This window comes from Parasteatoda tepidariorum, chromosome 2, assembly GCF_982258835.1.
Source record: "Parasteatoda tepidariorum strain Cologne lab strain chromosome 2, Ptep-v5.0, whole genome shotgun sequence".
NCBI lineage: Eukaryota > Metazoa > Arthropoda > Arachnida > Araneae > Theridiidae > Parasteatoda > Parasteatoda tepidariorum.
Window position 1 is genome coordinate 12,441,757 of NC_141756.1, and position 25,251 is coordinate 12,467,007.

Below are 25,251 nucleotides of genomic sequence, written 5' to 3' on the forward strand. Positions count from 1 at the left end.
CTCATTTTAAAACTGATCAGTAATAATAATAAATACTAAAATAAACAAACAAAAAAAAGATAATTGTTACAACAAAAAATTCTAAATAAGAATTAATTTTCTCTATCTAATTATAAAAAGTTACATCAATCAATATGACAATTAGTTCTGTTCTAGTTAAGGTAATGCATAAACTTAACTTACTAAAATTACTTCAAATTATAATTTTAAAACTAAAAATATTTTTTAATTATCAATCACAGTTTTGTCGTTATTCATTACAGATTTCTGTTGCATGGCGACAAAGAATTCACCATCTTTTTCACATAATCAACAAAAAAAATAAATAAAATATCAAGCATGTGAGCAGTCATAAGCATGAAAGCGTAAACATACATGTTTACTAATTTCTGGCACCAAAAAACTTCTTAAAAGACGAGCAAACATCTGCACAAGTTTTTTTATTTATTGTTTTTTTTTAAAACTGAAAATTGAAATCAATTTGGCACCTTGGTGATTGTAGTTGGCGTGAAATATCACGAGAAGGAAATATCCCCTCAATTGCCATTATAAGTAATAAGCAAAATCTTATGATTCTGACTAACTTTAATAGTTTGCTACCTCTATAAATTGTGAGGAAGGGAAAAAAAAAGACTAAGAATGCTTAGAATTCAGAAATATTTCAAACTTCTCAGATTTCTTTGATTGGTTTGCAGCAGTGCTCAAAAGAGTTGACATTTCTTAAAAACAATAAATGCACCAGGGCTCGAAAAACCGCCCGTCCTGGGCTGTCAAAAATTCCATGCGGACAACAAATTTCTCGAATCCGACGTCCGCGCGGACGGCCATTTTCCCGTTAATGTTCGCGATAAATTTTTAATTTTTGTTATCTTACAAGAGTCTATCGCGTCACTTCTAAAATGACCCTCTAATAAGAAATACAGCAACATACTGTGTATGTTTGAATTGATGTTTTCTCTGTTTGATAGTACTGCAGCGGTTGAGAGGGGCTTTTCAGCAATGAACTTACAAAAAAACACATTACGTACTGGTCTTAAACAAGAAGCGTTAAAAGCAATTATGAACATCATCCTTAATGGAAAACCCCTTTCAGATTTTTGTGCAGAAACCTCTGTAAATCATTGGCTTGATTGCGGAACTGGCAAACGTCATATTTGATTCATTTAAAAAACGCAGTACCCTCGGATAAATTGACATTCCAGATAACTTGACCTTTCTCATTTAAATTATTTCATAAAAGAAATAAATTATTTCATAAAAGAAATACTAGGTTTTACTAATAGTAACCTAGTATTTCTTTTATTACTGTATAATGTAATCCTAGTAACTACTAATTCATTGTGCAATTTATATAAATGTTAGTAATAAATTAGAGAAAATTATATTTTTATTTATTTAGAAGCTACGGGTTAGTTTCAAAGGAGGACGGATACATTGTTAAACAAGTCGTCCTAGGGGACGGGTAAAATTTCTGAGTTTTTTCGAGCCCTGAAATGCACAAAATTTTAAAATAACTTAATATTTCTGTAAATTATCTCAGAGACAACGAATATTGGATATCAAACGTTTGTATCTCGGATTGCGTTAGAAAGGAGTGTAATACATATTTTTTTTAAAATTATAAGATACTAACAAGCAATTAACTTGCATTTATTAAAATTTTGTAGAGATATTGTTGAACGGAAATAGTCACCTTTGATCGTTATAGCAAATAGATCAATAAAATTTGTAATGATTTTTATAATTTTTTCAATAATAAGCACTATAGTGTTATTTTCACACCTTATGGTCCATTGAGGGGCAGCAGATATCGAACTTAGGAGTTATTAGAAAATGAATGCTTCTTAATAATGATAGTTGAGACCCTTTAACAGCGCCAAACGATTTAAAAAATTTCGACCTATTCGAACCACCCTACCCCCTAACGATTAAGTTCTTAGCTGAAAGTTGTGGGTTCAATCATCACTCCACTCTTAAGAAATTAATTATTAATATAATTATTTCTTCCAAAATAGTCTTTATTTTAAGAATAGCTACTAAAAGACTAAAGTTATACAAAAAGATTACATAAATTTATCATTAGCTAGTGCTTTTTTACATTAAAAATAGAAAAAATAATAACTACTTCAAACTTCCCATTAATCAATTTTTGAAAACAAAGAAAGTTAACATAATAAGCGACGCCTCCGATCATTAGGTTAAATACATACATATTTAACAACGCGAATACAAGGAAGAATATTAGTAACATCAATACACATTTCATCAATGAAACAGTTACAACTCCTACCGTCTCATAACAATTCCCCTTTAATAATAACTTTACAATGAAAAATATAAAGAGGCTTAATATGTTCTCTTTTTGCACCACCTCAGAATGGAGCATTAATAATATGGAAAAAAAAAAGAACGAAAATGCCTCAGTAGGGGGGAAAAGATGATGGAAGCTTAGTCGATTCTTCTATCGCGTTTTTTTAACAGTTAACGTTTTTTTTTTTTTTTTCCCTTTTCCTTTTTTTCTCTACTCTTTTGTTTTTTTGGAACGGTGCCCGCGAGTACGCACGGCCTTTGGCTCTGAGCCAAGATTTTGTCCCTTTCTACCTAACTTCCTCCTCCATCCCTCTCTTTCTAAAACTCTTCAGCGAAAGAGTGCAAGTTTCGATAGTAAAGCCAATGTGGAAAAAATATGAAGGGAAATTCACAACATTTTACGTTTTAGGGATGAGTTCTTCAGAATAATTTTTAAAAAAAATTAAACCGAAAAAAAATCTTTCGACTTGAAAAAAAAAACAGCTACTCTCACCTTTTCCCCTTCTATTAAATTAGATACATTTAGAAAGAGTAGTTCACATCACTTTTTCTTCTTCTTGTGAACAGCATATCATCAATTATGAATTATTTAACCCATCGCTTAAACTGTTTCTTAAAATTCGTTAAAAAAAATTCGCATGCGAAATACAGTTTCTCCATTATAAATAAATTTAAAAGAAATTTTACTTAGAGAAATAGGGTTTGTTGTGAGGAAAAGTAATCATTGAGATTCCCCACTAGTTAAGTTGTGGTAAATTCTCAGTTGAAAAAATGCAAAAAAAAATTTTTTTTTCTATCTAACCATTAAATAAAAACGAATTAAATACTAGATAAATAAAAAATTAGAAAAAAAAACAGGTTTGTGAATAATCATGACGTTCTCAATGCTTTTAGCAAGATTTCGTATGAAACATTTGCAGCAGTGCAACAGCAAGAAATTATACTGCACACAGAACTATTACTTTTTCAACCATCTTTAAAAGAACAAAAACATTTTATGGTACATAATGATAATATTATATACAAAATAGTACCAAAATAATTAAATGTTACAACAAATAAAACAAAAAATTGCAATCTCAAAAATCAGTAAAATGAACAAGGAAAAAATGGATTTTAGCGAAAACCAGTGAAGGTTAGTTGTTCCCCCCTGGTAGGGTTCTTTAAAAATTTTAATGTGGGGGTAATTTTTATTAAGGACCTGATTGTCAGGCGTCTATGCACCTTTGCAACCGAAAATATTAAATTTAAGAAAAACGGATGCTGTGGGAAAAGAAAATGCTTGTTTAATCGTAATAATAGCAAATAGTTTTCAATACATTCGAAAACATTTCTAAAATCAATATCGAAATAATTTTTTTAAAAAATAAAGTAAATAATTGTAAGGATTCAAGAGCGGGATTGCGACGAACATTCTGGGAAAAAATTCCTCGAATATTCACTTATTTTTCCAGACTGATTTTATCAAATTTCACCAGATTCATGTAATGATGGCATAAATTTTAAATTATTAATTTTTCAGTTATGCCTGATTCTCATAAAAATATTACAAGACCAATTTTTTTTTCAAAAATATTGGATTCCTAAAATCTTTAATTAATTTTTTCTGACACCTAGAGTGTTTTAATTAAACGTAATTGACATATCCCTGACTTTTCCCTATTCCGTAGCCACCTTGAAGAAAGAAAAGCATATAAATGTTAGAACACTGATCAAGGCAGTATAGAGATAATTCAATCGAATCAGCTTTAAAAGGCAAAATACAGATAATCAAATTTTTCAATTGGATACCTGCAAGGGACATCACGTTTGTGTCAGCAAATCAGGTTCAATACACGCACGCGACGTCACTTGCAGGTATCCAATTAAATCTGATCTGGAAATTAAGTAAGCGTGATAATAAACCCAAGCCTTGAAGCTGTAACGTTAACGTGCCATGCACAATCACGTGATTAGACACAATCATGTTATTAGTAGCAAGTAGTACCCAAGTCGCTCACTAAAAGAAAAGCGAGACTGTAGACGTAAAGAAGAGCGAACTGTAAGATTAGACACGTAGGTACTTTACACACGACGCACTAGAGCTGCACAATGGACTATTTTCGAATGGAAGACATGCCATCGCAATTTTTGATCCTCTGCAGAGGGGATGGCTCCCCTGCCTTTTCAGCCCGACACCCTCACCGAAGTCGAGCACTTTACGGTAGAACAGTTTAACGAGGACCGAAATCGCGCACCCTCGGTCCCTACGCAGGCTGCTCACAGTGGTCACCCACCCGCTTACTGACCATAGGCAGTGATGCTTGATTTCGGGATTTTACTGGGAACCGTGTCTACGGGACACTAAGATTAAGACAGTGATCTAAATTAAAAAACTGAATCTCTGGGTAAGACATTAAGATAAATTGTTTTTGAAGATTTTTGCTTCTTAATTCTTTAAAATGAAAATAATAAAGAAAGCAACTCCAGGTATTGAAGCCATTTACAAGGATGAGACAAGTGTCACTGATTAATCACATTGAATTTTCGTTCATAAATACTTTCTGACATGAGGTGATAGGTTTCCTGTTCGTATATTTATTCCTGATATTCAGATTTTTGCATTAAAAAAAACTGAGCTAATGTTTTTATTATAAAAATTCAGTATATAGTGTGTGTTTATCAAATGGAAATAATTTTTCAGGATCTTTTAAAACTTAATAAAATTCCTACTACATTCATATTGTACTATAAATGTTTAATAGTTGATTAAAATTATTATATCTATGATCAGTGAATGTTTTTCATTGCTTAACAGAATAATAATAAGTTTTGCCTCTTGTATAATTAGGGGGAAAAACATTTTCATATGTTTGCACAATTAATAAATTTTTTTAATTTTAATAATATAAAATGGTCTTTTATAAACAAAAAACTTCTATACTTATTTTTGTACGGTCACTTCAAATTCAACTAGTTTATTCCATCAATTAGCTTAAAAAAATGTAAAACACTTTCAAGCTTTTAAGCAATTAATAAGTATATTTCCGCAGTTAAAACTAATAACAATCATAAAAAACCATTATAATTTCTTAACTATTAACTACTAATATTTATTTATTAATACTATAAAAAAAGCACCTCTCTAACATTTTAAGTAGAAATTGAGTTTTTAATTCAACAGTTTTTCAAGTTTTGTGCATTTATTTTTATTTTTTCAAATGGAAAAACGTTTTCCTCTTTTTTCCTTGCCTAAAACTATCTGGTTATTAGAAAAAAAGGGTGTCTGGTATTTTCCACTTAACAAGAAGATAAAGATTGAAAATTTCGGGATTCATGGGTTATGAGCATGGGCATAAATAACTTTTGTTCGTGAAATTTATGTAATAGTTACTGATTTTCTAAATACGCTTACTATTTATAAATAAATGATTATTACTTTCCCTCAATCACCATTTATTTTCATCGTTGCGCTTAAAAAATATAAGTTATCTCGTTTTTCCTAAAAATATTTTAGTTAGCATGTTTTTCCTTTTAAAAGGAATGATTTAGTTAGATTTAATCAATAATTTATGGACTTAATTAGTAATTTAGTGACTTAGTTATAGATGCATGGTGATTGATTTAATTTTTTAGTTATTAAGTTAGCTGGCGATTTAAGAATTCGGATAGTAGTTCACAAGCTAATTAATAGTTTAGTTAATAAAAGATTTAACAAATCAGTAGGTATTATGAATTAAATGTGAAGTTTAACAGCACAAAAAAACGGATATGACTGCACTGAACTAAAGGGGAAAAAAACTGATGCAACGAAGTTACTGCAAGAAAAATAGCAGAGTAGCAATGAAACTAACAAAAAAAACAAGGCCACCTAGGTGTCCTAGAGCCCGCATATACTTTAAAAACATAACCACCTGGAGAGGTCAACATGTGTTACAATCCGTTGAGCATGTTTGATTGAATGTTTAGTTTACAGGCTCAAAACCAGAGGAAGCTTTACTGCTCCAGATACATACGAAATCAAACAGTGTTCAGTGTTATAAACTAAGTCGGACTTAAGAGTAAAAAACGAATCAGACAATAACAAAAAAAAAAATGTAGTCCACTCGGATGCCTCAGGATTAAATACAGAGTTCAATGACAAATAGGCTGCAAGCGAGTTGGGGAAAAATGCTATCAATCAGTGTGACTGAAACTTAATAACTCAGTGCTCCCTCACTGTCTTGGGACGATATCCAACTCTCCCTCCAATCTGATAAACATTCAATGGAGGCCGCGGTGACTTAGGGGATAGAGCGCTCACCTTAAAATGGTGTGACCATGTTCAAAGTCCAGTGATGGCTGATCGATAGCTGCATCCATTTCGCACCGACCACGGTGCTGACGTAAAATATCCTCAGTGGTAGATGGATCATGGGATAGCTCTTGCCGCCAGGCTTACCATGGGAGGTTTTAATCTCAATGTAACACAAATGAGGGTTAGTTCCATCAAAGAAGTCCTGCATGAAGACGAATTTCTCCCAAACCATGAGTTACCTTGTCTTCTGGATTGTGTTCAAAATCACGGCGCTAAACTTCGATAGTCGTAAACTCAAAATTGGGTCGTCTGTTCAACGACGGTTATAAAACATTCAATTACAGAAATAAAGAGAGGAAGGTACTATCCAGAATAACTTTTGTACCAGTGATCGAACTTTCACGTGCTGACAATTTTAACGGTTCGAGGAGTAGAGTTATAATATTTAGTGCCTAACCATTCATAAAATTACGAAATCAGACACGCAGACATACTTTCCCTAGACAAGCAGAGAGCTTTTTATATGGTTGTTCGATGGAACCCTCGATTTATGGGTAGACAAAATTTAGAAAATATTGGTTGATAAATAGGAATCTTAAAAAGGTTACATAAGCCTATATTTTAAAAGAAAAAAAAGTTACGCCACAGCCGATTACAATATATCCGTATCTTAAAAGCACTGCAGCGCTTCTGATTGTTTTCCTCTAAATCGAGAGTCGGCCGAAAAGAATTAACGAAGTGATGGATGCAAATTGCTACATACATTTCAATAAACATGTCATTAATAATATCATTTACTTTCCGATTTCTTACTTTCAACTTCTGTTATTTAAAAAACATTGAGCTTTGAACAATTGGGCTTTAGTTCTGGGCCATTTATATATATTTGTATGAACTTTTCTTTCATTCGAAAGAACCCAGCAACTAATACCAACTATTCCGGATTCGACAAAATATTTATTAAAAAAAAACAGTTGATAACTATAAACTAAAATTTTGTTTAATTTTGCCGACTTTTTAAAAGGCTCAACACGGCTTAACTGCAACAAAGTGGCGTATCACGTAAGCTTTCGAAATATTTAGAAGTAGTGGCGAATAAAAACTCGATAAATCGAATTTACTAAGCGAAGAATCATACAATCAAAGACTACCCTGGTCGAAAATATTTATCTGCTGTCCAGAGGAAGTTCGAATCTCTGAAAACCGGACATAAGCACGCAATAAACTATTAAAAAACCTTACAGATGGTGACAAACTATAGGTGAAAAATTCATAGTAACCTCTGAACCGGGATTTCTACTTTTTTTTAATAAACTTTATACCAAAAAATAAACCTACAATTAAAACGGAAAGAAGTCTATAAAGCAACAATAACTTATTAGGTATGCAAAGTAGAAATCGAAAGGGAGCATTCATTAGTCCAGATAAGTCTCAACAAAAGGTTGTTTTTCGCAGTCTCCGTCGTAATATGAAATGATGTCTTTTTTTCGAAATAATATGCTATTTTTATAACTGCTGTGTGTTTGCAACTGTCACTCATGACTGTTAGGTCAAGTTTAACCTATCTAAACACAGCGCTGTGTACGCTCATTTTGAAAACGGCGCAAAACGTCAATATGGAGAAAAGTCACAGTTTTGTGAAAAATGAAAAGCGTATATGGTCCAATTTTTTTAAATTTTAAAACTTATTCCAATGCTGCATTACTTGGGCTCATAAAAATTTGGAAAAACTGAGAATAAGGCAGTGGTTTTGATTATTTTCCTCCAGGTGGAAAAATGCCACTAAATCAGCGATTTTTAAAAAAGTTTAATAACTTTTAAAATATATAAGTTATTTGTCTGTTCTAAATCCCAGATAATTCTTTACGACAAGATTATATATATAGTTCAAATTCATCGCATTGCTTCAAGTGTAAGGCACTTAAACTATGGCTTTTTTTTATTTTCCTTGGAGATAGAGCTTCGAAAAACAGCATTAATTTGAGTATGCGAAAATGATAAAAAGGCATAACTGGCACATTTAGGATCGGGAAGGCTCTTACATATTAAACTAATATAATGGACAGAGCTGATTCGAACCACATTGGTAAGAAAAACTAAAGAACCTCAGTTTGCAGCTAAAGAAATTTTTTGTTCGATTTTTTCCCAAGCGTTTTTGAAGTTATAATTGGAAGATTTAGTTACATTGACAAGACCAAACTGTTGTGAAAAGTTACTTCATCCCCTCTTACTAAAGAACGTTTAGGTAAAACTCCTTCAACCTAAAAATATGGGTTAAGATTTTAAATTTCGCCATTGATTTTGCGTGATGATTCGACGGTCAAAAGACCACCCGAATGTAGATGATTTGTTTAACACAGCGGTTTCCATTTGGTGTTCTGCGGAACCCTAGGGTTCCTCGAAAGAGTTAAAAGGGTTCCAAGAATCGGAGCATGTTTTTATTAGTTATGATTTTTAAACGTCTAATTATATTCAGATCTAATTAACAATTCATTTTCTACTGAATATTTCGGCTGCTGTAATGAAATTGTTTAAAGTAAAATGCCAATGAAAAAGAAATAACAATTTTCCTTTTATAAAAAAAGTAAATTTTCCAATAATTCTAATTCTAATTTCCAACAAACTATAAAATTCAAATCTAAATAAAAAATAACTAAATTCGCCAATTAAGTAATATGTTACCCTAATAACCATTTCGACATTTAAAGCAGTTTTTTTTTTCAATATATATACCAAAAATAAATTCATCAGAATTGTCTACATACTTTGTTTATAAAGTCGGGGGTTCCGGCGAAAGAAGGGTGATGATTTCGGGTTCCATAGCCGAAAAAAAAAGAAAATAATTGGAAACCGCTGGTTTAATAAATAGCATGTAGCAATGAAGTCTAACAACTTACCCATGGAATCAAGCAGGAGGACGACCATACCTCACGTGCTGCAGCGTGCAATCAGAGGATGCACGGAGTGTCGAAGGGGTTAAACCTTTATAAACAGCACGCAATTTAGCCAAACGAAATCGCTTCCAGGCAGAAAGCCAAAAGGGCTGTTTTCCAAAGATCTTAAGAGTTTAGGTAAGAACGCTTGAAGGTGAAGGCTACTACCTGAGCACAACAGTCCAAAGGGAAAACGTTCTTTTCCGTCGTAATTCTGGCGCCCCGCCGTCTGATGTTGTCATCTATGAGAGAAGACTTTTTTTGGCGAAGAACCGAGCAAAAGAAAGGTTATTTTAAACGGTTTCCAGGTATTCTGTAAATAAAGGGTTGAGAGTTTTATCTGCTGCTACAGATGAAGAACGCGGTAACAAAAAAGAAAGTCTATTTAAAATCAGCGTTGTTGTTCTACAATCGATACTCAGCGAAAATAGAACTTAATGTCTAAGCTCAGAAAAATGTTAAGGATGTTCAAAACAATGCCAGAACCAATTGAAATACTCTTAATTCAGATCGCTTTCTTGGATCAACCCGAAATTTCCTCTTATCAAGGTTGAAGGAAAACATGAACCTTGTGAGCCGATTTTTAAGGAAAATAACAAATATTTCTCATAAAATTGAAGAAAATAAATGTGTGGAAATTTTTTATGTCACTAACTTTCACGATAAAGACGAGGCAACATTAAGGGTAGGAGAAAAATTTTAAATTCTTTCAATTATACCAATAAAAAGGTTAACATCAGTACGAAATTAAGTTTTTTATTATTTTAAATAAAATAAAAAATGGTAATAAGTTTGGTAAAATCAAAAGCTAAAATTCTCCAACAACTAATATAAAGTGTAAATTCCTCTAAAATTATTTCTGGGTAACTTTTTTAAAATAGTATGTAAACCAAGTCTATTTCAACTTCGTATCCAAAACGTTGCATTAATACATAAAATAAGATTAAAACGATTTAATTATAATAATAAAAATCACAAGATTCAAACAGATGAATTATCATAATAGTTAAGGAAGCATTTTTAAAAAGTAAATTGTTTTCATCCTTGATTTTTTTAAAAGAAATATAAGATATAAATTAAAATTAATTTTTTGAATGGGCTGCTAAAGTTTACATCAAAATTCTAATTTATGAAGCCCGTTCCGAGGAATGTAACCTAAAATTTTTAATATGTTTCTTACCATAACAACATATGGCGCTACGCATCGAAATGAATGGATTTTTAAACTTTCCGTATTAATGAAAAGGAACATCGATCAGAATTAAATTCATATCAGAAGCAATGCCGGTAAAATTTATTGGGAGAAGAAAAACTTCCGCAAGAGCAGAAAACAAAGATTGGCAGAAAGCCTGGATGCAGCTGTCAGCCAAACACCGCTAATGACGACCTTCAACAAGGACTCAGTTATGCATTAGGTTAAAAATATCGAAGCGGCAGGAGGTTTTATAGTAACTAATAAAAATCAGGTGTTGATATTCATATCCAGGAAAAGTGATTCTGTCAATAAAGCTGAAATCACGGAGATACTACAATCCTCCTCCAATAAAAGAAAGAAAAAGAAACGAAATAAATAAGACACTTGATTTAAATTGAAGAATCCTTTTAAGAAACAGATAAAGTCATCTATCTTTAAATGAACCTGCAAGTTCAACTGCCCTCGACAGCAACTAGAAGATGTTCCTCGATGATCCAGGAAAATTGTACCCACTCCTCTAAAAGCGGAGAGGTTTTTTTAGCTATTTTTTTTCTCTTCTTTTTTTGCTTTCTTATTACGGAACTTTAAAAAAAAAAAAAAAAAAAAAAAAAACGCAGAGCGTTGTAATTAAAGAGATCTCCCAGTGTAAGAAGAACGTTCCAATATGTTTCGCACCCATATACCGGAAATTCCCTTTCAAATGTTCCATATAAGTGGAGTATAAGAGGACTTCTAGAAATTCGTAAAGGATCATTTAAAATGTATTAAAAAATGCCTAGTTGAACTGCACAAGCTGAGAAAAAATACTGAGGTTAAATAGTAGTTGTTATATTAGCATTGTCATTTTCAAACATTTAAAAACAAAAATTATCTGCATTTAAACTCCAAGAAGAAAGAAAAAAAGAAAATATTTTTATATTCATTCTAACTGTAGGTAGTCGAGGTCTACCAACATACTAAATTTTGCAGACGATTTGTATCAACGCTTTCACGTAATAAGACACACAACAACAGACAAATACCTTATTCTATTACAAATAATATTTTCTTTTTATTGATTTTATTTTTAAGTTTTTGTCTAGTGTTCAAGCCCTTTTTGCCTACTCAATTCTTCATATTAAAGTTTTCATCAAATGAATTTTACGCAAGAGAAATGATGATCAGAAATTTTAAACAAACATGTAAACAATTATTTCTTAAAAAAAAAATTATAAATGAATAAATTTTGCGAACAATTTTTGATCAATAACTTTTTTTTTTTACATTACTTTAAAAATATATAATCAGTGTTCAATACCAAATAAAAATAAATATTTTCTTGTATAGCTTAATCTTAAGTCCATGATACCCATGAATTTCTCTTTCGAAAAATTTGAAGAAAATCTATCATTCCATATTAAATGAAAAAGATATATAAATATATATTTCAATTTACACGTTAAAACCGCCTTAAAGGGATGATAAACTTATGCTCTTTCTAAAAAAACATTTACCCTAAATTGAAATGGTGAAAGCTGTTCGTATTTTGAATGTAACATTTCAGAAATTGAATCAAAACCTAAATTAAATACCTAATTACCGAGATGAATTGCAATTAATGCGTTATTCTGATTGCTTTCTGACACATGGATAATAATGTTGTCTTGAGATGGCATGAAACGCCAAATTACGCCTATAAGAGAGAAAATTCGCACATTTTGAGATTTACAGAAGTTATTATCACGTTCAAATAAAGATTAAAAACTAACAACCAGTAACATATCTACAAAACTTGTGCAGGCCTTACCAGTGTCACAAAATTTGCTATTAAAAACTGCGATAAATCTTCTTGCACATGGATTACTTTTAAAGTATGTCTTACGGTTTATCACTTATCATTCCAGACTTTTTGTGAAACATTACTCATAAGTTTTTTTTTTTTTTTTTTTTTTTTTTGAAAAATTATAAAAACTAGTGGTCTAACTTTTTTGGAAAGGTCTCTGTTTTTGTGAAACTGTGAAAAATCTACTCTGTGAATATGTGAAAATAAGATTTTTATGTTTTAGTGAAGAAAACATCCATAAAAAATCTTGTCTTCTTAGGAATTTTGAAATTATCAATTAAAGTCGTCATTGACGTAAAATGCAAAGATTTGCAATGATAAACTATTTTGTGAAGAGTCCGTTGAACAAACCCGCATGTCTCCAAGATGGACTTAACAGAAAAACCCATCGGGTACCAGTCTAAAAAATAAGATGGTTATTCATGTGCTTTGTAAGAAAATAAGGGAAATGTGTCTTGCACCATAATCAACTTTCAAACACATGTTTTTGGATGCATTCGATTAGAACATCATGTGATCTCGGCTTCTTGCCACAGAAGAAGGCATTCGCCGTTTCGTCGAATCTGATGGGTCATACAATGAAGTCTAGTGGACAATTTTGCTTCAATAAATACCCGCCATAAAAAAAAATAAGTTAAGTGCTAATAAATAAGAATACTTTGTTTCAAACTTTTTTTCTATCTCACTTTGAATAAATTAACTTGCAGATATTTTTTACAACTAACATACCACTTTCCGAATGGTAAAATTATCATAATTACTTAATAACTACAATAGCAAAAACCAAAGGTGTAAATACGAATGCAATAAAAATGATGTACGATATGTAGATTGGTTGATATACAATGGGCATTTAGCATTGGGAGAAAGCCTGTCATGAAAGCATCCAATTGACAAGATTTATAAAACTTTCAATTTCGTAGCAGCGAAGTATTTTTTATGAAAAGAAAAACTCTTAATAATATCTATTTTGAATTGTTCGGCCGGATACCATCAACAGTCATCACAAAGCCACGCAACAGGAAATCCGCCGCTCGTGATGATATGATTTAAAAAGTAAGAGAAAATTCAGGTTTAGCCAAAACACAAATTTTCACACGTCGTTAGTTTTTAACGCTGCATTGTGAATAAAAAAGATTAACTTGCAGCGCATCTAAAAAAATGTGTGAATAAAGGCTAAAAATCAACTTTTTGTTTACTAGAGGAATGGTTCCCAATTTTTTTTCGGCTGCGGAACACTTAAAAAACCAAACCTTCCTTTGGCGGAAATCCGAATTTATAAATAAAATGAAGGACAATTGTGAACGTATTAACTAAAAAAGAAAGACTGTTTTGAAAATATTTAATAAGAGAAAATAAAATATTTTGAAATTTTTTTTATTGTTTTATCCATAGTAATTTTTAAGTAGGTTTTACGTCCGAGAGTCAAATTCGCAGCTCTGGATCTGAATCTAGTTTATCCAACAAAGGATAGGGTATACTTTGTGCTATGTAGACTAAAGCAAAGAACAATATGAATAAAGAAGTTAGTCCATTTATGTACTTACATGTGGGCTTTATTTAAGTTGTTTTTTTGCTTCAGTCTGTAATCTAGTCCAGCTGTTAATTTATATTTGGTGCATATATATGCTATCGTGAATGATCGAAATCAAGAGAGTGTCGACTTTCACCGGTGAATGTCAACAATCACATAGTCGGTTTGGTGAATGTCCGAAATATTTGTTATATCTAATTTGATATTAATTTATTCGTAGATATTATTATATTTATTCGAGACTTTAATATCTGCTGAGGATAGATAAGGAGAAGCATATCAGTGTTCGGAGTACCGGTTAAATGTATACTGGGCAGTGGCACTTAACTAGACGTAGTATATATTTCGCACAACTACCAAAGCAACTATGTGATTGTCAACATTCACAGGTGCAAGTCTACAACCACCAATTTCGGTCACTCGCAGTAATATATATAAGCTGGAAAGGAATAAAATAAGCCGAATTGCGGTTTTATTTAAAAATTTAAAAAAGAAAACGTTGTAATAAACGTTGTTGCTTGGGAAACATTTCTTTATTAACGAATTTAGTTATTTTATTTTGATATGAAAAGCGTGATGGTAAAAACTAATGCAATCTTTTACAATTGCAAATCCGTTTCATAGCTAATTCAATACATAATGTTTGCTAGGAAAAAATATATATATAATTTATAAAATTGCTGACTTTTTAATTTAATAAAGGCTACCGAAATATTTTATAAATAATAAATAAATATTCAAACATAATTAAAGGTTTCAAACAACATTACTGGTTTAAAAAAAAATGTCCTAACTCTCGGAACCCTCTGAACTCCTCCACGGAACCCTAAGGAGTTTGCGAAACACCACTATGGAACCGTTGCACTAGAGGAAAAATATAGTGTTGAAATAAGCATTATGTAAAAAATAAGTTCATGTAGTTTCTTATTAATGGGTGCTGATAGTATTTTTATAAAATATTATTAAAAAATTATATAAAGAAAAAATGATAATTCATAGAGCTGAAAATTTTTTTACAGTGCATATTTTCAAAAACCTTTCATAAAACAAATGCCAGTTCAGATAAAACTTAGAAAGAAACGATTTTTTTTAATAAATTTTTTTTCAATCGTATTGTATTTAAAAAGAATTATCCGTTACGTTTTAAATCAACCCATAACAAAACTTTATATATAAAACAAGATTCTATTCTATAAAACAGAATTTTAACACACAATTTATTTTACTTTTGATTTGAAATAAGTTTTCGGGGATACTAAATATGAACTGCTTTAGTGGCCAAACGAATCCCAGATGGAATAATGTAAACAAATTAATTCATTTGAGCTAAAACCATATTTAAAAGCAGGAAGAAAAAAAATCTGCCAACAATGCTTAATTTTAAGCAGAAAAAAATATATGCTACAACACTATAAAATCAGGATTTGTGCCCCATTTTACATAAATTAAAATAATTATTAATAACTAATTATATTTTACGTAGGACTTATTATATTATGACATTTTTCGTTAATTATACAAAACATGGCTATTAAAAGATGAAAAGACATTTAATATAGATGCGTATACTAACTATTCATGGTAAAAATTTTTGTTTTTCAATGTGCAATTTTTAGGCACGTGATTAATAACTAATACAATGTAGCATTCAATTTTATTGTTATCAAATTATTTAATCGAAGCATTGATACATTCTGTATTATTAAATTTTTTTAAAAAAATACTAAAAGGTATGAGAAATTTTTGAAAGGAATGAGAATTTTTTTTTTCTTTTTTTAATTTCCTTTTTCACACTTTATAAAAGCTGCGCGCGGCGAATTTACATACACGATGCTTCAAATGAAACCTCACATATGCAAAAGCAACTAATTCTTGAACAATATTTTCTGCACTTTTTTTTACACTATATGTATAAAGAAGAAAAAAAAAATCAAGAGGGATGTCAGAAGTTACATTTCGAATATGAAGAGGGAAGTGCTGGGGAATTAAATTACGGGGGATATTGCAGAGGTTCTAAACGGGAGGGTGCCGACACCACATTTGGAACACATCCGCAGAATGATGTTTTTTACACGTGGCATGAAACAGGTCTATAACCCGTGATAACAAAAGCCTGATTGTGTGAGAGAAATATTAAAAAGAAGGTGGGATGGGAGGAAGAAACAGAAAAAAATAAAGTTGAGAATCCAATAAAACGGAATCGTCATGGCAACAGCAGCGGCTAAACAGAAAAAGGCAATTACACAGGAAAAGACAATTTGCATAAAAACATAATTTGCCACTATGCACACCAGGTTTTCCGTACTACCTGTGGCATGGCCTCTCCCCCTCTTCTCCTGTAATTACCACAACCAAGATTTTCAAATTCCGTGTATTCTGAAGAAGGTTATTAAATTTTAGAAGGTTAATGGAATGCAAAACCAGACTATCGACTCAACATAGTCTAGTCTCTTATATATAATACATAATGTGATAGTTAACGGCATTTTATTTTTCTTCCTGCCCCTAATATATCACCTCAAATATTACAATTTTTACAGCATTTTTTGATACTTTTTTGACACGTAAAATCATTAAACTATTTTGTATCAACGCTAACTAAAATGTTAGAGGAGGGGAAAGAAATAGGAGAAGCCGAAATTCAACTTTGTCTCATTTTGAATAAAGTAAATAATAACAATAACGACTGCGACTGAAGTAGTTAATTCGATGTTTTGAACAATTCAATGCTGATAATAGAAACAAGAGTTTGGGTCAATATAACGATAATCCACCTTTTCAAAGTGTACAAGAGAGCGTTTTTGGTCAGAAACGCCACGATTTCCGTGTACGCAATAAGATGTTTTTCCGTATTGTGCAGTTTCCAAGGGAGAATTCCGGAAAATTAAAAACCTGGAAACAGTACTGAGGGAGAAAAGTTTGATGAATAGTGATATCCAAATAGACTATAATTTAATTATTAATAACATTTTTCGCATTAGAAATAAAATATAGGTAAAGATTTTCTAAATTAAAATTCTTCATTTAACACTTTTGAAATGTGTATAGAAAAACTAGGAGTTATTAACTTCTTTTCACTGAAATCTTCATGTTTCCAACACATTATGGTTTTAGATTATAAAATAATAGAATAATAATTAAATATCAAATAATTGTTCGGCAAAGACACACAAAAGAGAACTGTGAAATATATAATATAGTTCGCGAAAAGTATAATATATGTCCGCGAGGAGCTTAACTATCATCTAATACGTTACGTTACATGCGTACAGATGTCACTTATTCAATTCTTAAAAAAAATAATAATAATAATCTTCAAAAAGCACGTTTTGCCTTTTAATTGTTTTTATCAGTATATCTATCACTTGAAATAAAATAAGTAAAAATAGATAATTTCCAAATTAAAAAGCATTTTTAAAACGAATTTCAAAATTGTTCATCATACTATAAGCAATTAACTTCTTTTCATCTAAATCTTAATGCTTTTTTTTAACGAATTATGGTTTTAGATCATTAAATAAAAAATCAATAATTAGTTTAATACCAAATAATTGTTTAGCGAAAATACAGACAAAAAAAGTACTCTGAAATATTAAAAATTTCATTATCAGGTTTACCTTCATTTCTCGCGAGCGCAGCGAATAATACTTTTTAGGGAAGTAGACTGCAATTTAGCAACCTAGTCTATTGAATAAAGATTACAGCAGCATGCGGGATGGAAATATGGAAAAAAAAGTAAAGGGGAAAAAAGGATAACACTACAGAAAAGAATTGCATTCACGATACGTTTAGAAACGAAATCGTGACACATCATAAAAGAAAAAGAGGCTTATCATTATTAACCCTTTGAACTAGTGGTTTTTCGCTATAATTGAAATAATGATGATAACGAAAGACTAGAAATACGCAAAAAGTTAAACATAGCAGTTCTGAAAGTTTCAACAACTACATGTTAAATAAAAGTTCAACTTGTTCAAAAGAAACTTAAATTCTTGGCTTGGAGGGGGGCAGTGTTTTTACTAAACGAGCGATAAGGAATACGGCGAGTATTAAAAAAAAATTATATGTATACCACAGACTTTGATGAATTTTTAAAAAATGATATTTGCAGCTCATGTCGATGTAGAAATACGTGTCTAAACCGGCGTAATAACGTGTCCTCCTAATTATCGCACCACAGCTTTCAACATAAATTTATAATGTTGGTTAATTTTGCAAAGACACATTTTGCGCTTATATTATTATTAAAATTATTTTAAGATACTTTAACGATAACTATGTTATAAAAATAATTCAACTACCTTTATAAGCAGGCAGATGGAACATACAACGAGCGGATAATATGTGGCCAAGTAGAGCCCGTGATAACTCTGATAAAAATTAATTTTTTAATATTCATTTTACATTAGTTGCCTTCATTTTCTAATGACACTATAAAATCATACATAAATTAAATTAAAAATACATCATTTAAAAACAATTAACTATGCTATCGATCAACTTAGTTTACATAGAATACTACAACTATTAATATGAGAAGTACGAAGTGGGTCGTTATTGTTGTAGCGTATTCTGTTTTATTTCTAAATACGATTGCTACGTGATTTGCTGAAACGAAATTCAGCTGGGGGAAAAAATTATTCTACACATTGAAGGCAATTTCTTAAGAATTTGAGTAAAGAAATAATCAAGAGAAAGCTGGAAGTGTTTTTAAAAGTTGTGAATCAGGAACGGCATGAATATTTGAAGTTGGCCTCCTCAATTTACTGAGGGGGAGACGGATCAAACGGGAGCAAACTCTACTCTCTAGACCAGGGGTCACCAAACCTTTTTGATCATCGACCCCTTTATAATTTTTCGAAATCTCCATCGACCCCAACAAAAGTAATTTTCTGTTAATTTAAATAAAACTCTATTAGATACTGTGTTTGTACATTTATTTTATGATTTAAACATTTATTAAAGTAATAGTACATTGTGTAACAATAGTTTTTGAAAAATGTATTAATATTGAAATTTAAATACCTTATTATTAAATAATAAGTAATTATGCATAAGTAGATATAATAAGTAAAGTAAAGGTGCTTCTTGATCAATATGATGGGTGTGCCTGGTGTTTTTTTTTTTTCGTCAAAATTGGTCAATTTTGTAATTTTTCTAAAAAAAATACAAAGTGTGCTATAGTTTTGTCGCGGGCTGTACTAATCCATATTATTAATTATTACCTTCTTTTTTGTGCATTGATAATTAAAATTGATATCTAAACCAAACAAATGGTTTTATCGAAACAATAACTAATTATCCAAAACTGTAAAAGTTTTAATAATGACACTGCAAATATTCAACACAGTTTTCAAAGATAGCTGAAACTGCATATGATATTTGCATTTGTAACGTCAATGCTCGTCACACGTGACATTTGGACAAACGCACATATGCGTTTGTCCGTTGACTTATAAACTGCCCTGAGTTCCTGCCACTGCGCGGTGGTACATAAATACTTGTTTCACCCCAATAAATATACGTTTATTAATTTATGTTTTATAAAGAAACTGATATTGAGTCAATTATAAAAAAAATTCACAAATTTTACATACTTAATTAGGTATGTGTGATTTGCGTATTGAGAACTGTTTCTTTTTTCGACCCACAATTGACCCTTCCGATTCGGATCGACCCCCATTCGCCCCCCTGTCTCAGATGGCCCCCCGCTTTTGTTAAATAGACCCCTGGGGGTCTATATAGACCACTTTGGCGACCTCTGCTCTAGACAAACGCGGTATTTTTCCTTTGTATATTTGAAGCTAAATCAAATGACATTAACTCGAGAAAAATAATAGCTAAGAAAAATATATACAGAACAGACAGAAGTTACAAAAAATTTAGTTGAAAGTATAGTATAAAATACAATGTTTGATAATACATATTTACGCGTCTGACATACTTATCTAGACAAATATGGCCTTTAACCTATGTATTTTTATATGCTAATTCAAATAAAACCGAAACAAAGCTAATAGCACAAACAATGAAGAAAAGAAAAAACGTTTTTGATCGTAAAATGTACAGTTTTGTATTTACAACTATTAACAGTCTAGGCCTTTGAGGTATCTATCTATGCAAGGGCAGTAATAAATCCTATATAGTTTTTAATACTAAATTGAATGGGGGGGGGGAAACCATGTCGATAGAGCTAATAGTTTAGAAGTTATGAGAGTTTTCAATATAAATTTATTAATCTTCATTAATACTTAAAAAAAAAAAAACGTTAAGTTTCGTGTGAAAGATTTTTGAAACTAGATGGTACAATGGGCATTTCATTATTACTTTAATATTTTTGATTCTTGAATTCTTAACTTATTGCTTACTGAACCATCCGACACAAGGGTAGGACTTGCAAGAACAACGAGAAACAGAAATAAAATATTAATAGTTTCTGATTGCTTTGATTTGCGAACCTCATTTACAGAAACGAAACCGTCAGTTTATTGAATTTAAGGAAAACTTCTAAACTATTAGTTCTATCAATTTACCTTTGATTTTATCGAATTAAGTAAAAAAATAATATATAAGAAATTAAGCCTCGATAGTTTAGATAAAAATGTTAGACGAATAAATCAGAATGAAAACAAAAATTGTTCTTTTTATACATGAAACCTTTACGACTCATAACTTCTAAACTATTTGTCCTATCACGTCTTGACTTGAGTCCCATTCAATTTAGCATAAAATGATACATAGAGTCTAAAATTTTGCTTGTTTATAAATAAATATAAAACCTTTAAAAATTTGGAATTATTTATTCGATCAATTTTGTTCCAGTCTCATTCGATGCAAAGTTTTAAAAAAAAAAAATAAATAAATAAATAAATATTTTTTGCTTGTTTAGAGATCGGAATTTCAGACGCGTAAATTGGTATTATCAAATATATATTCTACTCAAGCTCATCTCGGGTGAGGGAGAAACCTACGGGTTTCCATATTTTGCCCAACCTACAACTTTTAAAACTATTTTCAGTTTATCTCCGTATCGAGCTAATATTTGTGACACGGGAACTAGCTTAATTTATTATACATTTAAAAAAAAAAAAAAAAACAGAACAGGGGCTACCAAAAAATTGCCAAATTTACATTGACTCCATTGATTCATAAATAATTGTGATTATAGGCTTTTCAATCTCTTCCAAATGGAACAGTACCAAAATAAATAAATAAATTTAAAAGAAATATTATAAAAATAGAAATATGTAAACAAGATAAATCGACGTGACTTTATACCGTATTATATTCATTAAAGTTATGAAAGGGCACTTATCGAACTTTAATGTAGATACACAAATAGGCAAAATAGTATTTTTCTTTCGTCATATTCAAGTTAAATACAATGTAAGTTTTAGTTGAATGTATGTTTTTAATGCCAAAGTTCTAATTCATTAGTGAACTCTCGCTAAATTCTATTGAACAACCATTGTAAATTTTAACGAAAGCAGACCACCTCAAAATTCGAGTACGCGACACAACATGTCCTTTCAATTTAAATAAATATTTAAATAGAACATTCAAAAACTCATGATAATTTTTTTCCTACAGTAAACCGCGTTAGTTATACGCAGATTTTTCTTTCAGATTAACCTAAGAGTGAGGATAAAAGCAACTACCGCATTGCTTCGATTTAGATTAGAAAAAGAAACTACTATTTCCAGCAACGAACGGATGAACCAGAAACACGACCTAACCATGTGGGTGCACGCTCATCTAACAAAAGCCAGCTACAAAGTTCATAGGATTCTTTTACGTGTGGGCGCAAACAATTTCAGCCAAACAATACATGCTTTTATAACCGACACAAAGCACCGCCAACGAAAAAGAGGGTTATAAATATACTAGCGATACATTTATCGTGAATATATAATACTTAACATAAACCCCGAGAGTCGTTTTAATTATTAATTCTCCCTTCAGAGAAAAAAAAGAGGATATAATTGATGGGTTTATAATTGGGAAAGGCGATAGATAGCAGTTCGGTTACTGAACAAGTGTTTAATTATCCGCCGAAAAACTTTTGAAAGCAGGAAAGTCTTTTAGCGGGCGATTTTAAGGGTTATGGTTTCAAGCTCGTATCAAATACCTGCAAAGGGTTGTTGATAAGCGAGCTAAAAGCCTGCTGCTTTTCACATTGTTTGTAAGTCGATACTTCACAGATTCATTAAAGGAACATCATTCATTAAACTATTCAGCGCTTTATTATTAGTTGAGAGTTTCTCTTAAATTATAAATCGAGCAGAGTTACCGAAGCTTAGAGCTTGAGACTTTGGACTTAATAAGTAAATTCGATGATGTTAGTCATTCATTGTTGTATTCCGCATTAATATATTAAATAAATATTTTTATTTTCGACTGTCTTCTCCGTAATGATATAATCAAAAATTAGCTTTCACACAGAGAGAAAAAATTGCTATAACCATTTTGGGAAGAGAGAAAAAAACTTTGATTTACATTAGTTTAACATAACTAGGGGGGCTATCGCTCGCCAACCTCGAAACTGCTGACAACGTTCTTTTCAGATCGCCCTGGTCGCCTTATACAAGATGGTTTACAAGAACATACTGAGTACATTTTATTTATAAGGTCATTGAACATTTGTTTCTATTTATAAAATTTAAAAGCAAAAGAATGTTATGTACCATTTTATTACCTTTTATCTATTTCAAGTGCCTTGGGAATTTTTTTCCCTCCATTTTTGAGTCGCTTAGTTTACAACACGCTTTGATCAGCTTGACTACAATATATAATGTTATGTATGTTTGGGGCAGTGTAGCGGATTCCAGCACTTGTACCATTTGACTCTCGATTAAGTTCAGTTCAACTCTTTTTATACACTAGAGAGGATGTTTACTGTAGAGAGATTCTATGAGTATTATGGTAGTTGATTAAAATATTTTTCAAAACTCCTGTAAAAAAAATATAGGGTGACCTGGGGTAATTCCTGATCAAAAAATGCAAACATCTATTTTGTGAAAAAACTATTCAAGATAGAATTTTAATATTTACTGGAAGTTTGAGGCTATATGAGATGAGTCCTATGCCTTCTTCTTTTGTTTGAAAATCTAATTAGAATTTAAGAGATTTTAAATTTTTAGTGATCAGGAATTACTCCTGGTCTTGATCATTTGTGGGGTAATTCCTGATCACTTCTGGAGTAATTACTGATCACCAGTTTTAATTGTAAAGGGGCTGTTTAAAAATAATTATATAATGGTAATTAACAAATAAGACATCAAGATCAAACAAATAATCCAAAAAGATATGTTTAAGCAGCTAATAAAACTATTTATTTAAAAGCAAGAAGAAAGATTAACATTTTAAATTTTCCAAAAATCTTTGCATCATGCCATACATTTTATGCAATCAGCCAACTCATTCTCAAGTTTTGCTGAAATATAAGAGAGTTCCCTCATGGGTTACTTTTGCTGGATTTTTTAACTTCATTAAGTGAAAGTGTAAAGTAAAGTAAGGTATGTCAACTCAACAGCTCTGGCAGCAGCTCTCACATTGAAATTTTCATTTTCAATCATTAAAAGAAATTCACTAATTTTGCTTTCTAGAAGCTTAGTATCCTTTTTAGGCTAATAATTTCTCACCATATTTATACTAAGCTAATTTATAAACTTAAAAATTATTCTAACAGTGTACACACATAAAATTAAGATAGAAGCAAGGTATGACAAACCAGAAATGGTGCAAATCAGAATACAGTCTTGTATACCGTTAAAAACAAATTTTGTGATGACAGTTCAAACATATTTTATAGTTGTTCCACTTAAAAAATATGAACTGTTATTTAAGAAAAGACAATTAGCTATTTATTAGCTATTTTATATACTATTTACAGGGTTGGGTTTTTGACGTCAAAAAGTGTTTTTTGACATGACAAGGGTATAATACTGGTTTAAACCGTCAAAAACCCGTCAAAAATGTCTAAAACTGAAGTTTGCCAAGAAAATATAAAAACTTCAAAACTACCAACAGTTGCCATGCATTATATTGAAATTTAATTATACTATAGGTAATCAGCAGGTTTTAAAATATTTTTTAATTAAAATTAAGGTAAAATAACAGATTTAAAATCTCAGAAATTTATATTCAAATGCATGTGCAGAAAAATTTTGCAAAAAATTTTTTTAAATATTTATATTTTGAAAAAAAAATTTTTTTTTTTATACTTAAGAAGATTAAAAGTTTATTACTATGCATTTTTGACATATAAGGAACATATAACTAATATTTATAAGGAACTTACAAGTTATGTTGTATAAATACAAACTTGATACAAGTGTATAAAAAATTTTTTAATGTTATACCGAATATCTTTATTATCCAGTATGTTAATTTGAATTTAAAAGTATTTATATTTGTGAATAATGATAAATATAATTCATATTGTTTATTATATTTATTTATAATTATTACACTTATCATTTTAAAACAATTTTTACCTCTTAATTTTTTTTTCTCCACTTGTATTAAGAATACAAATAATGCATATCTTGAAAGCAGGAAGTAATTATTCAACAGCTGAATATTTAGATATTCAACAAAACTATATAGTATTCAGCAAAATGAAATTCACAAGTATTTGGATAAACTAAATTTTCAGCATAGTAAATGAATAGGCTGAATATACTGTAAATCGACACTAACTACTCTGTGTATTTAACAGAAAGCACTTAAATTTGTAATGTCTTATGTTAAAAAGATTATTAAGAAGATTTAAAAGAATATTAAAAAGATTTTTCTTTAAAAGATGTCTAATGTACAAAACTGCTAATGTTTATCTTTAAAAATGTCTAATTTTTAGTATAATCAATACTATACACTAAATTTGGTTATAAATAAGTTTCTTAATAATATCACTGCAGATTTTCAATAACACATGAAAATGAATACATAATATTACAAAAGATGTGAGCTTTCAAAAGTACAAGATTTTGGTTACTATTCAAAATATAAGTGTTTCTTCAAAATTTCAAATTTATTTTTTCTAGAACATATTTAGAAACACTATCCTTTATAAAAAAATATATAAATTTTATGCATTAATTAAATTTCACATATGAATATAGGTTTTTGACATTTTCGACATTTTTGACAGTGAGGTTTTTGACGTGACGGATTAAACCA

At 30.4% G+C, this 25,251-nt stretch overlaps 1 protein-coding gene across 3 annotated transcripts in view; it reads right to left on the reverse strand.

Moving 5' to 3' along the window:
- The window catches only part of LOC122271711 (protein FAM117B), a 101,013-nt gene that overhangs the window by 14,641 nt on the left and 61,121 nt on the right, over positions 1-25,251 (reverse strand). The window contains exon 1 of one of the 3 annotated variants that reach the window (XM_043053913.3): positions 9,484-9,832. The exons of the other annotated variants lie outside the window; for them this stretch is intronic. Within the exon in view, the coding sequence (XP_042909847.1) occupies positions 9,484-9,511 (28 nt within the window). The 5' untranslated portion in view covers positions 9,512-9,832. Of the gene's footprint in view, positions 1-9,483; positions 9,833-25,251 lie in introns of those variants that run through there. 3 annotated transcript variants of the gene reach the window in all.